The following is a 13,345-nucleotide window of genomic DNA, read 5'->3' as shown; positions in this document are numbered from 1 at the left end:
ATTGCTATAGTGTTACCAAAACTACTGTACCGTATCTTAGATATGCACGCGGTGAGACGGGGGAACGTATCAGTCGATCTCTTCCATCGATGTGCTCATGCTCTTTTTTATTCACCCCCCCTGCCCCGCCGCGCTTTCCTAAGATGCGGTACAGCTTTTTCGGTGGCACTTTAACTCCACCAATGTTTTCAAGATGATTTAATATACTCTGATGTAATATTTAAAATAAAGTACGACTCTTTTTATATACCTCGCAAATTTTTCCTTTTTTTTACTTCATCAAAAACTTGCTGTTTTTTATTAACATAAACATAAAAATAATTATCAGATACAAGCCGTTATCGTGTAACTTAGCCCCCATTAGACAATAAATTTATCGTTATATAGATTTCTAAACTATTGCTGTTATATCTTTGTTTAACAATAGTCGTAATCGCCAATAAAACAATTATTTCAACAATTGGTCTGATTGTAACTTAAACTTTACGAAATGGCAGGTGAAAAAATAAAATGTAAAATTTTTGTTAAATATTGTGACCGTATGTCCCGTAAAAGCTATCGCTGCAACTCCAAATGAAGGATGAGTTGCAAATTTACTTGAAAATTCTCTTTGAAGCTATTTTTTATACATAGTTCGATTTTGTCACGAGCATTTGGTACCTGATGTAAGAGTATTGAGTAACCTTACACTGAGGCTGGCTTTTTCACAAAAATTATAAAAAATAAACAGGCGCATTACTATTAAAATAACAGTATCGTATAATATACTAATCATATTCTTTCAAAAATCAAATGAAATAAATACATATTTACAAGGATGAACATTGCAAACGTTTTCGTATTTTATTTTATACAATTAATTATTTAAGCTTGAGTGACCATGAGAAACAAGATGAAAAGACGCAAAAACAAAAGGATAAATGATTGAAGAAATCTGCTTCCTTAAATAAATTTCGTAGAAAATAGCTGGACGGTCTCCGCTCGCAATCAATATTTTTGGACGTCTTTGTTGAAGCGCTGTGCCCATTAAAATGATGGCGATGATGAAGAAAATTTTATCATTAAAAATACAGTTTATAATTAGCAACTGTAAATACGCATTTCATATAACTCTTCTAAAGTCAAGTCACATTTATTTTATAACTTTACAGTGCACTGTTCCATCCAGTTCAAAAATTGAAAGAAATTGCTTTATTTCAAACTAGAGCTTAATATGTAGTTTTAAATTTTCCGAATCAGAAGCTTCTGATTTTTTCTTAAATATTAAAACGTTAACAGTTAAGTCAGTCAAACAAAATATCTTAAACATTTTTTTGAAACTCTCTACATAAATTTACATGGACTCAATACAACAGAGATTATCTACTCGTGAGAACCAAATAAGATTATTGGTGTCTTTTTGATTATTCCAAAATAAATATCGTCATAATTAAAAAGGTAATTCATAAAATACATGGAAAAAAATGTGTAAAAAACTTATTTTCGATATTTAAATTTCAAATCACGATTACATACACTACTTCAGGATCAATCAAATGCTCGAAACTTTTTGCCAGTACGGTTCAAATGTAAAGTTTCGGTTTATAAATTCAATTTGAACCTCAGAGTGCTTCGCAAATTGCCCTGTCCACCATCAAACGGGTCATGCCCCTTTGACGTCTATTGGCGATGCCATTTCGTCACTTGCATGTTTGAGACGCCGTCCTAAATCAAGACTTTTACATTTTACCGAAACGACGATATCAACGTGATCGAAATAAATAATGCTAGCGGAGTCAGTTGGCATACGAGCCCATCAAAAGTGCCAAAAAAAATATTTGTTTTACTTAAAAAAAAATACTCGACTATGACCGTACATTAAAAGCTCTGTATTTTTTTCTTCAAAAAAATGTTCATTTAGTGAAATGCTTGACATCGTCTCTACTCACTGTTAAAGGAAACAAAGCATAAAGCCAACAGACAAACTTGATAAGGTTGTCGGAAGTTTAGAGACAAGCCGCTTTCTATCGGTTATATTAGGAATCTATGGGGAAGACCTATGGTCAGCAGTGGATGTCCTTTGCCTGAAAAGGTGATGATGATGGAAAATCTGCCGACATGCTATCAAGAAGAGATAAGACAATAAAAATTGTTTACATATCCGTTCCCAATCTCAAACTTAATCATTCTATGAAATGTCTCATATATTTTACCTCTTGAATTTGTCAACTCGTATGAAAACCGATGACGTACAAAACTGAATAAATTTACTTTTAATTGAACTCACATTGCTGTCTCATAATAGAGAAAGTAATTAAACTACATGACGGAAGACCACAAACTATTCGGGCAAACAAGTTGCGAACAATACGCGAGCTTGAGACAACGTGTTTCCTAGAGCCACCTTTAAATACGAACTTTGCAACGACTGTTCCCTTTTGATAACATAGACGAGAAAGCACCTTTCAATTAAATTTATTTTTAACCAACATTCATACCGAGCCTTTCTACTTTAAGTTAAGGGTTTTAAAAAGATTTAATGACTATTACCTGTAGCAGTTAAAAATGAATTATACAATATAATCTGTCTGTTTTTCTTAAAATAAATATCAAACACATTTCAGAGTTTTACATTCTATTTATTGATTTATTATCCCAATAATATACGGCGATTACGTATGCTTTCTATTTGGCACAATGGATTTGTTTTAAAGTCGAGATCCTGGTACGTCGTTCACCCCAGAAGCGTAGTATGTCGTATACTGCCACACCCACAAAGAAGACAAATGACCTTGTTAAAATAGGCAAAAAACAATAGATGCAAGCCGCTTCCAACTGGTCTTATAGATCTTATCCATATCCAACATGGTACGTTTTCTGGTTGAAGTCCATGGTGGAATGGCTACGAGCAATGGTGGTGATGAAGGACTAGTTCTATTTTTTTTGACCCACAACTAAATGTTATATGAAAAAAATTAACGTAATATAAACTTTTTTATGCTTAAAAAAGAACATATTTATTATAAATTAAAACGATTTTTAGAAATGACAAGTTATCGCAGACGTAGAGCAGAAGGTTTCCAAAGGAGAATTGATATATCTAAGCTATATCATTTTTATGAATAACTTGTTTGTTATTTATTTTAGATAAATTTTAATAAAGAATATGGTTTGGCCGACGGAGTTTGATGTTAAACTTGGTGAAGTAAGTGACACATTTGCAAATTCTCGATCATATTAGCAAAGTCATCCAAAAAGCGACACAAAGATATAAGAAGGTAGTCTAAGAGAGATCTCAAAGTCCTACTTCGTGGACCCAGCGCGTTAGCGAATCATGAATACTACAAATTTCTCTAACATGCTGGTTTCCTAACAAAGACATATTTCTACATTTTCAAGCAGTGATTTCATTGATTTCACACAAGATACAGGGGTGTATGAAAAGACTGTAACACGCGTTGTACAATTAAAAGTCGCAATATTCAACCGCTAGTCTGCTCATATTGTTTGTATTTAAAAACTTACCCCTTGAAAGAGTTCAGCATACAGTGAACGTAGAACTTCATGTTCCATAAGACTTTTTAAAAATAAGAAATTTTCCACGAATTGATTTATGAAAAAATGTATTTTAGTCGTTAATTCGTAATTATATGTATACGTGAGAATTTGAAGACCCTGAAGATACTGAAGTATTACCTAAATTTAAAACTGTCAATAAATGCGTGTGCAAAAAATCTGAACACAAAAAATTATTGTTTATAATGCTGTTAAGGATCTACGATTTAGTCCACCCCTTTATGAACATGATCAAATTATATTTTTATTTCACGAGCGTGCAAAAACTGTTATAGTTTCTACAAACAGCATATGTTTGATTCTTATTAAACCATCGTTAATATTTTTAATGAATACTTTTAATTTGGTGACAGAAAATTTCCAAAAGAAAAGGACCAATATTTATCAGCAGGCTTGCGGGCGGTGCACTTTGTTGCACGACTACCACTGCATGTGCGGAAGTGGATAAATATTGGTCCTTTTCTTATTTAGGATGGACTTCCGCAAAATAACGCCTGATTCCAGAAAATTTCAGGTTTCTATTCGTACCAAGAATTAAAAAAGGAAAATTTATTGCAAGGCATAGGTCTCCCCCCACAAATCGCCACGATGACTAGTGTAGCGCTGCCTGCATCCAGCTACTTCCGTCAACTTTAACCACGTTGTTATTCTAACTAGGGGGTAGGCCCATACCGTGTATGCCGACACATGATCACCACTAAAGAACTTTTCGGCGGTTAGTTCAACTACACTATAGCTACGAAAATTGCCTTGCATATTTATTAATAAATAAATGTTAATATTCTTCTCAGTATGATGCTATGGAATTACCGGGTCAACAACTGTCCGCCGCGACGGCATATACTCCCTTGGACCACGTGCTTAACTTGGACATTAAGCTCCCCGCTGGCTGCCAACGCCTTACAGGCATTATAGCAACAATTGGTAAAACGTAACATTTTTATAGCTATGTAATTTTTGGACATTGGATTGTCTGCAGTTAATTACGAAGTGATGAGACCGCAAATAGTATGTTTGTGTTTTTATTGTCTTTTTTTTAATGCACTTTTTTGTACACCATACATGATAACTAAAAAATAATCTAAGAAAGAATCTAAAGAATCTTATCGAAATTTATAAAATGAATCAGTTATTTCGTCAAATTATTGAGAGACCAAGTTAAATAGTAATTCATTTTATGTTTAATACTATGTTATCACCAACATCGATATTTTAGTAGTTTTTAATGTAATAACTTCCTTTTATTTTTAATTTTAACGCCCCTCATATATAACTGTTAGCTTATAGATTCAAAATTGTACACCCAGGGTTCGACAAAGCTATAAAACTTTAGGCGTATTACAGATAATACAATAAACATTTCTGAAATGAATTATTGATACCGTGTAAAGCCTTTATTTGAAAAAAAAATACTTTTTAAATTAAAAACTGAATAGGCTTTTGAGTCTGTTCATATTCTTTGAATAGATTACGTTATCTGGTTCAGTAATTATGATTCAATTTGTTACAAAGTCCTGAACTAACCTAGAAAAAGATTTTACGCAAATATTTGTTTATTGATTAATAAAGCAAATGTAGCTTACGCCACGATTCAGAAGTTAATTTTTAATATTATCTTTTTTGCGCATGGATGCCGTTCTCTAACGAACTAATACAAACAAAAGCATTGTGCTTTATGTATTGAAATAACTAACAAAAAATGTTCAAAAAGTTTGAAAAGTTCAACAGTCATCATTTGTTCACAATGTAACCAAAATATCGTAAAGGATCTATAGAAAGAGACAGAAACTATAAAATAAAAGTTTATTATATTGTAGGAAAATCCTCAAACGATGTGGAAATTATGGAAAAAATGATGGCAGCTGGCATGAACATCGCTTTGCTCAACTTATCTTTTGACACACGAGATGAGCATATTGAAATGATTAAATCTTTGCGTCAAGCTGCCAAGAATTACAGTGTAGCGGTGGGAAAAAACTTCCCATTGGCCATTGGCGCTCGACTGCCCGGACGTAAAATCAGAACCGGATATATTCATGACGTAAGGAACTCTCTGATTATCCTTTAGATAACTGAAAATATATGAGTATCGAAAAATAGCTTCAGTAGTGCTTAATAGCATGTTATCAGCAACTTTAACATTATATTTCAGTGAATATTCTGCGAATAAAAAAGTTTCAGAGATTCTTCTATTTAACTTAACAGCGTAACGACTTGAGAGATCCTCTTGTCTCGACTTTACCACCGATTAGTGGTTTTTAAGCCTACAAACAAGACTTAAAAATATCGATTGTCTATTGTCAATAAATATTTATAACATCTTACATTCAATTTTTACTCGTTCTAAATCTAATAATATTTGTACAAATGCGTTTATAATATTCAACTAGAAAACATCAGGTGAATAGTATTTCCGGAAATTACTTAAAGGGCGAGTAATAACAGCACTAGTGCTTTTTGAGTATGCCTTGTGATCGTGAGTCGCCTGTTCGATTTTTGGTAGATGACCATTTTTTGATAATTAATTATTTTATTTATGATGTAATATATGTGAGTAGTTTTTGTTGATTGTCCTATTTCAACCTAGTGGAAAAATTGTACATTTTAGCCATTGTAAACTATAGCGCGCAAAAATATACTACTATCGCCATCTTTTGGTGTCATCGAAAGTTACGCAGTCCCAAACGCCATCTTGTATCAATTTATAGAAGCTTCGTAATAATCAATATCTATAGATTTTTGGACTATTTTGAACCATTTAGAAATAATTGTTATCAGTCAATATGTAATGAGCCCGAATGGTGAATTACACCTGTACGTACACTCTCTCTGTGAGACTTGTGTCCCAACAATCCCAAAATCTCAAAAGCTTCGCAGTTACATTGCAGTCACGTAGTCATTTTAGCGTGAAAATCAAACCAACGGCGGCCAAATTTCTTACCATTACTTGTGTACTAACATTGTTGTAGAGTTACGAAGAACCGGTAGAACTCAGAACAGGCGACGTAGTTCGCTTGACTACAGACGATACTTACAAAGAGAGATGCTCCAGTAACACTGTCTATATTGATTTTTTACAATTTGCTGAACAACTTAAAAAAGGTGACATCGTACTATTGGACAACGAAACGATACAGCTAAAAGTTGAAGTTATATCAAACACGACACTGACATGTAAAATTGAAAGAGGCGGCTTTCTAGGTTCAAACAAAGATGTCTTTGTGCCTAACGTAGTTCTTAAAATGCCCAATTACTCTGAAAAAGATCGAGCATTCATTGAAATGGCTGTACATCATCAGGTAAGTCGAGTGAAATTCAATTGTCTACTCAAAGTTAGTTTTAATTTTATTGTTGGGCTGTCTGCAAAGTTTATGCAGATTCAGATTAAAGGGCGATGTTAAGGTAGATTTAATCATATCGAAAACAACAGAAAAGGTTTTAATAATTAAAAACATACGGCGTTTAGAAAAGAAGATCGCATCGGGAGCAGTTACTTAATAGGATCGATTCAACGAACAAAAATGTGACAAAATAAAAAAAAAACAGTTTGTTATCAATTATAAACGCACTATGTACGTTATCAGAATAGTGTTAGTATTAAATAAGTATAAATTATAAAAAATAAAAGATTTGTTAAATTAAACATTCCTTCATAAAATTGGTTAATCCTATATTATGACTTCTTTATGTGAAGTAAAATTTCTAATTGATTTGTGTTATAAAACTATTTTAACATTCTAATAAGTTTTACGTAATCAAACATAAACATTTTTATTCAATTATTTATGTTAACGATAGTGTATCTAATCCATTTATTTAATGTTTTAATCAGCTTTGCTTAAATAATTTTCCTTTATGAATTATGTCATCTATTGTGTTGCCTTATCATAAAATGTCTTACACACTAGTGAAATTACAAAGAAAATTTTCGCTACAGATAGATCATTGTATGTTTTTAAAGGAAGTTCTCTAACGAAATTATTAATGTTTGATTTTACAGTTAGACATAATAGTAGCATCGTTTGTTGACTCAAAGGAATCCATTTTAGAATTAAAAGGTGCAATGGGAGAGAAGGGGAAAAAGCTTGCAATCATCGCCAACGTGCAAACAATCGAAGGATATCATAACTTCGACGAAATCCTTGAGGTTATAGTTTTTGTTATTTGTCATGGACCTTGAATACATAGTGTGTGTATAAGTGTCGTTGCAAGACATAGGTCTCCCTTAAAGACATATATGGGAGGATCTACCATAATCGTCACGCTTGGCAGGCGAGTTAATGACCACAGCTGGGTATTATGGTATGCAGAGGAAGCTACTGCCCATCCTTTAAAAACTTGGGGCAGTGGTAATCCTATATAATTAATGCACAAAGTATGAGTTGTATAAGATTGATTGTACACTGGAACTTTTTACTGCATTATAAGTTGTGCTATTTGACGATTAAAATATAACAACTTCTACACACGAACTTTATTAGCAAGTTCTCTTTCATTATACCAATCCCCTGTTAAGTTAGATTAATGACATTTCATTTTATCCAAAAAAAATCGTTAAAGAACAAAGTCATTAAATGTAATACATAAAACGGTCTGTCATTTTTCAAAATCGATAAAAAAATGTTTTTCTCTTTATAATTCAAGAAATTATGTTATTTAACACGATCATTTAAAATATAGGAGGCAAATGCTATTATGATAACAAGACAGGAACTGGGATCAGACATCTCGCCGAAAAAGCTAGTAATAGCTCAGAAAAATATGATCGCGCGCGCAAATAAGGTAAAATATTAATAATTAAAATGATTAAAGATTATAAACTCTTAAACGCTACCGTTTGTGCCGGGCAAAAAATAACTGCTATTATAAACAGGTAATAAATTCCGACTTATCTATTCTCTACTAATTTAAACTAAAATTAGGCTATTTAGAATCTGCTTACAGGGAATCTTATTTCGCCAAATATCTCTCAGGGAGACAGACAATTTTTACAAAATAATTGTTAAGGAATGTCTACATGGAGGCCAAACAAATGAAATAGTCAATAGTGTCTATTGAGGATCCTTTATAACTTTTTTTTGTTTACTTGTGATTTGCAAAAGACAAGATATAACGACGTAGAAACCGTTTATTTTAGAAGTGGATTTACCTCGAATGCCATGCTGTATATATATATATGTATATGTATATATATATGTATATATATATATATATAGTTTGTATATGTATATATATAGTTCGTGAACACTATAAAAAGTAATATTGGAAGCTGAAACAAAAAGTCTAAAAGGCATTTATCTGAGTAACTTCATAATGTACGAATTATTGTATATATATATATAAACCTTTATATAGTCTCCCACGAAACTAACAGATTTTATTAAAAAATAATATCACAAGTTAATTTATATATTTTTAAATTATTTTTCCAGGCTAACGTACCTGTATGTTTATGTGCGCACCTTTTAAGCAGTATGAGATATAACAGAATCCCTCTCAGAGCAGAGCTGCTCGATCTGGCGAACTGTATCCTAGACGGAGCCGATGCTCTGGTACTTTCTGCGGAAACAGCAGTGGGAGTGTGTCCGGTTGATACAATAGCCTGCATGGCTAGCGCGTGTAAAGAAGCAGAGGCTTGCGTTTGGACCAAAAATATCTTTCATAATCTCGTGGACAAGGTCTAACCATTTTTTCTGCTTTAAAGCTAAAACTACTTATCGTATCTTATCATTTTTTCCAAAAAAATTAATATCACAAACTACGATTTTTTATTGATAATTTCAATTATGGTCAAATTTGATTGCAAATTTCACAAAGAGCACAAAAATAAACAACCGCACAACAACAATTTCAATATATTTTGTAATCTTTCTCAATTAAAATGTTAGAGTTGTGAGTATAGCTTACTCTTCGTCGATACATAGAGAATCGATCGAGGTATATCGATACATTAATATGGAAGTGTTTTGCATCCAAGCTCTTAAATCCATTAAATAAAAAAAAAAACATAAAAATATTAGCTTACATGAAAATGTATACGTATGTTGATTTTATTTTAGACCCCAATTCCGTGCGATCAGTCTACCGCTATTGCAATGGCAGCTGTACTGGCCTCATACCGTTCCATAGCGGCAGCAATTATTGTGATAACGGCTTCCGGTAAAGCTGCGTTTCAAGTTGCCAAATACAGACCGAGATGTCCAATTATAGCAGTCACCAGATACGCCAGCGCTGCGAGACAAATGCATTTGTACAGGGGCATTATGCCATTGATTTATGAAGGTTCGACATATTTAATATCACTTAAATATTTCATTTTTTTAAAACCACTCTCAAGCCTCTGCCTCCAATAGGCACATACTGTTTATATTGGATATATTTATTATCACATCTACGATTTACTTTTTTGCTTACCTCTTAAAAGTAAGTCGGAGAAGAATGCTTGTGCTGATTACGTACATTAATTTACATTATTACACTAACATTAGTTACCGACTTAGCCCAACAGATAGGCATTGGAACCTTTAGGTTTTAAAGTCGCGACCACGATCCGACAAGTGCAACGTAGGACATCCACAGGGTGAATAGACGACCTTGATAAGAAAACGTTACATACAGGAAATTTCCAGTCGATCTCAATGGAAATTTATGGAGGATATTTATGACCATCGGTAGACTTCCTGTGGCTGAAATGTTGAAAATGATTATGATTTTGTTTATTCCCTTGATATTTTAACGTATGTTGGTTATATACAAACTTATGACAAACATAACCTACTGTTGTGTGCGGTAGTATATGCGGTCTTGTTTGTATATTAAATCAATGGGTTATGCTTTACTTTACCAGCTTTTTTTGTTTTTTTTTTGATTTTTTTAAATTTTTAAAGCATCCAGCTACTTGCCGCCGAACTGTCGTATTGGAAATCTATGTGGTAGGCATATGTCCAACGGTGGACGTCCTAGGACTAATATGATGATGATCAGATAATTTTTTCACTAATCAACAGATGCCACATAAATAACCGTAACACACACAAGTAATTCAATAATACTTTTCATAAAACGTATGGTAATGGAATACATAATAACTTTTCATAAAAATTATAACAAGATAAAACAATACTGCATTAAAACTGCCTGACTTTATGCTGTAATGGAGATAACGCTTATTTTATTTAGGTTTCTGCATTTTAAAATTCTAAGAGGCGGTCATAGTGCCATATGTCCGTGAGTAGATAACAATATGTTTTTTACTTTATTTACGTATACAATAGACAACATTTTTTTGTTTTATTCCTCTGCGACCACTGTGCGACTTCTGGTTATTCAGCAAACACAAAAGAAGGACCCTGTCAAAAACCGAAGCGTAGAAGTTCAAATTTCTTGATTTCGGCTTTAGTGGAAAAAATTTACTCCGTCAGTTTCGAAGACTTGAAAAAGCGTTGGCAAAAGTGTGATTTATCGAACGGGAAGTAAAGTACTCACCGTTCGATAGGGGATTAAATTTATTTAGAAGAGTTAATAAAGAATTTACATTTCATAAACAAATTCACCTTAGTTCGTGATCACGGTATTATACGAAAAACTAAAAATAATTTAAACCTATTCAATTTGCAGAAACTCCTGACACAGATTGGCAAGTACATCTCGAGCAACGTATCAATTTCAGCACCAAATGGGCGATGCAGCGAGGCTTTGTTAGAGTAGGGGATCCCATTGTTTTGGTTTGCAGTTGGAAACAGGGCTCTGATTTTACAAACACCATGCGAATCGTGTACGCTACGGCTGACATCGGAGTTTCATAGAGCATACACCGTTAAAAAGACAATTTGATTTTGACAAAAGAATTTAAAGTTTTATACGTTTTAAATAAAAATTTTCATATAAACACAATTTTCATTAAATTTTAAATAGCAAATTAGTATCCCTGTAGTCGCAGTTCGAACAGTAAAAATCAATAAATAAACGTGTTACAGTTTAATCACTTAATCTTAATATGTGAATTATAACTATTGCTTCCAAAAATAAGTTTATTTCTGTACTGCTATATAGTATAAGATATTTTTCGTGTTATTTCGTCCTAACGCGTCTTTTTTTGCATGGCCTGGGTAGTAACCAGGTAGAGCGACGATACAGTCAAGTCGCGGCAACTTGCTGCTTGCGGGCACCACAAGACAGGTCATCATAGCGATCTTTGGTGGACTCCTATGCCTTGCAGCGGGCGTCTATCGGCGGACATGATGATGATTATAATGTAGTTGAACTAAAGCCAATTGCAAGTCTACAATTATAGTATTAGGTTATGAATGTTTAAGTAGTCGCAAGAAAATTTCCTGTTTTTGATTCTGATTGAAGTAAAATGTTTGACAGCTTGGTATAATTGTTTTAAATTGCCGTTATTTTGTATGGAAAAATCATTTTCGTCTTTATTACTATCATAGCAATGTTTTATTTTGATCTCTCAATAATACTTCCAACTTATCAGTTTTTTCGATACAGCAAGAAAGATAATGACAATATTCTTTGTGGTGTACAATATTTTTACATTCAAACACCTTTTTTGTTTTGGATGTCGCTCGATGATTGATCGCTGACAGGTATTTTATTTTACTTTGCGGTTTGTGAGATAAAAAAGTGTTGCATTTAATATTTTCTTCGCAATTTTCCCAGTATTTCTCCCCACTAAAACCTTCCTTGTATCCGTCAATTTTTCGGTCAAACAATCTTGAATTTTCTTTTAGAATACACTTGTTTCCCTGACTCATTACGTAGTGTAATGCTCCTATGAATAATCTAGTTAAATTACCCGAATCTCTAGTTGTAAATAAATAATAAAGTTTTTATATAATATATGAAATGCATCTTAAACTTTACTAATAGCGGAAACAACAATTATTATGCGACGTATGTTATCATTTAGCAGACACGAAGTTGCCATTTGATATTAACAATTCACGGGAACGTTTCCTCGCGGCGCCATATTGTTTCCGACTTTGAATAGTTGAAAGTTTTCAAACTGCGTTGTTTTATTGTTAGAACGGCTTTAGAATTATAACGTGGAATTAGAATATTGTTTCGTATTAGTCTTGTAATTTACTCGCAGATCGAACCCAGCCTTTCCAAAGAGAATGTACAGTTTAGTAGATATCAAATTTCTTTCGAATTTTGCATTCTAGTATACAATGTCGTTTTCCTCTAAAGTACGTGCACAATTGCAATATCATAAAATTCATACAAGCTATTAATGAATAAAAGTTTCTAAAATAATACTTCAAACACTTTTGCTAAAATTTTTTAAATTGTAATAAACTTTGGCTATAGATAATGATCATACTAGACTGCCTTAAAAAATCTCTAACACAAGTAAATTATTATAATACTAGCAATTAAAAACATAATTAGAAATGAAAAAAACTGTCTAAAATTTTTATTTAAAACGACTGCTCCTTTTGAATCCTTTATAAAAGTAATGCAGTTCAAAAAAAGATTTATGGTGTTTGCCATAGGGTAAAAAAAATAAATAATTGAAAACTTTAACATTCAAATATTTTAATAATATATATTTTAATAACCAATAACATACATAAAAGCAATAATCGAATTTAAAAATACATTCATAGCTTCGAATTAATGAGATTATATCTATTTAATTTCATTAAAGTAAAAAAAAATATTTAAGTTTACTTTCTAATATTATTTCATACGTTCGATGATTAAAAAAAAATGGAAAACTATTTCATAATTTTTATATTAGAGAACTATAATAAATTGGTATAAAAAATTTAACATG

General features: G+C 32.3%; 1 protein-coding gene across 1 annotated transcript; it reads left to right on the top strand.

Annotated features, from left to right (window-relative positions):
• The first annotated feature begins 3,145 nt into the window (after positions 1–3,145).
• On the top strand, positions 3,146–11,360 carry LOC137931814 (pyruvate kinase-like). Its single transcript, XM_068775325.1, has 9 exons — positions 3,146–3,184; positions 4,347–4,479; positions 5,373–5,596; positions 6,525–6,854; positions 7,556–7,702; positions 8,236–8,337; positions 8,988–9,233; positions 9,615–9,837; positions 11,173–11,360. The coding sequence occupies exons 1-9, from the start codon at positions 3,146–3,148 to the stop codon at positions 11,358–11,360; spliced, it is 1,632 nt and encodes a 543-aa protein (XP_068631426.1).
• Positions 11,361–13,345: the final 1,985 nt, after the last annotated feature.

Source organism: Battus philenor, unplaced genomic scaffold, assembly GCF_028537555.1.
Source record: "Battus philenor isolate CCGP_79_NKW_IND1 unplaced genomic scaffold, ilBatPhil1.0.hap1 SCAF_8, whole genome shotgun sequence".
Lineage (NCBI taxonomy): Eukaryota > Metazoa > Arthropoda > Insecta > Lepidoptera > Papilionidae > Battus > Battus philenor.
The sequence above is the reverse complement of the archived record's forward strand: the minus strand, read 5'-3'. Positions and strand labels throughout refer to the sequence as shown.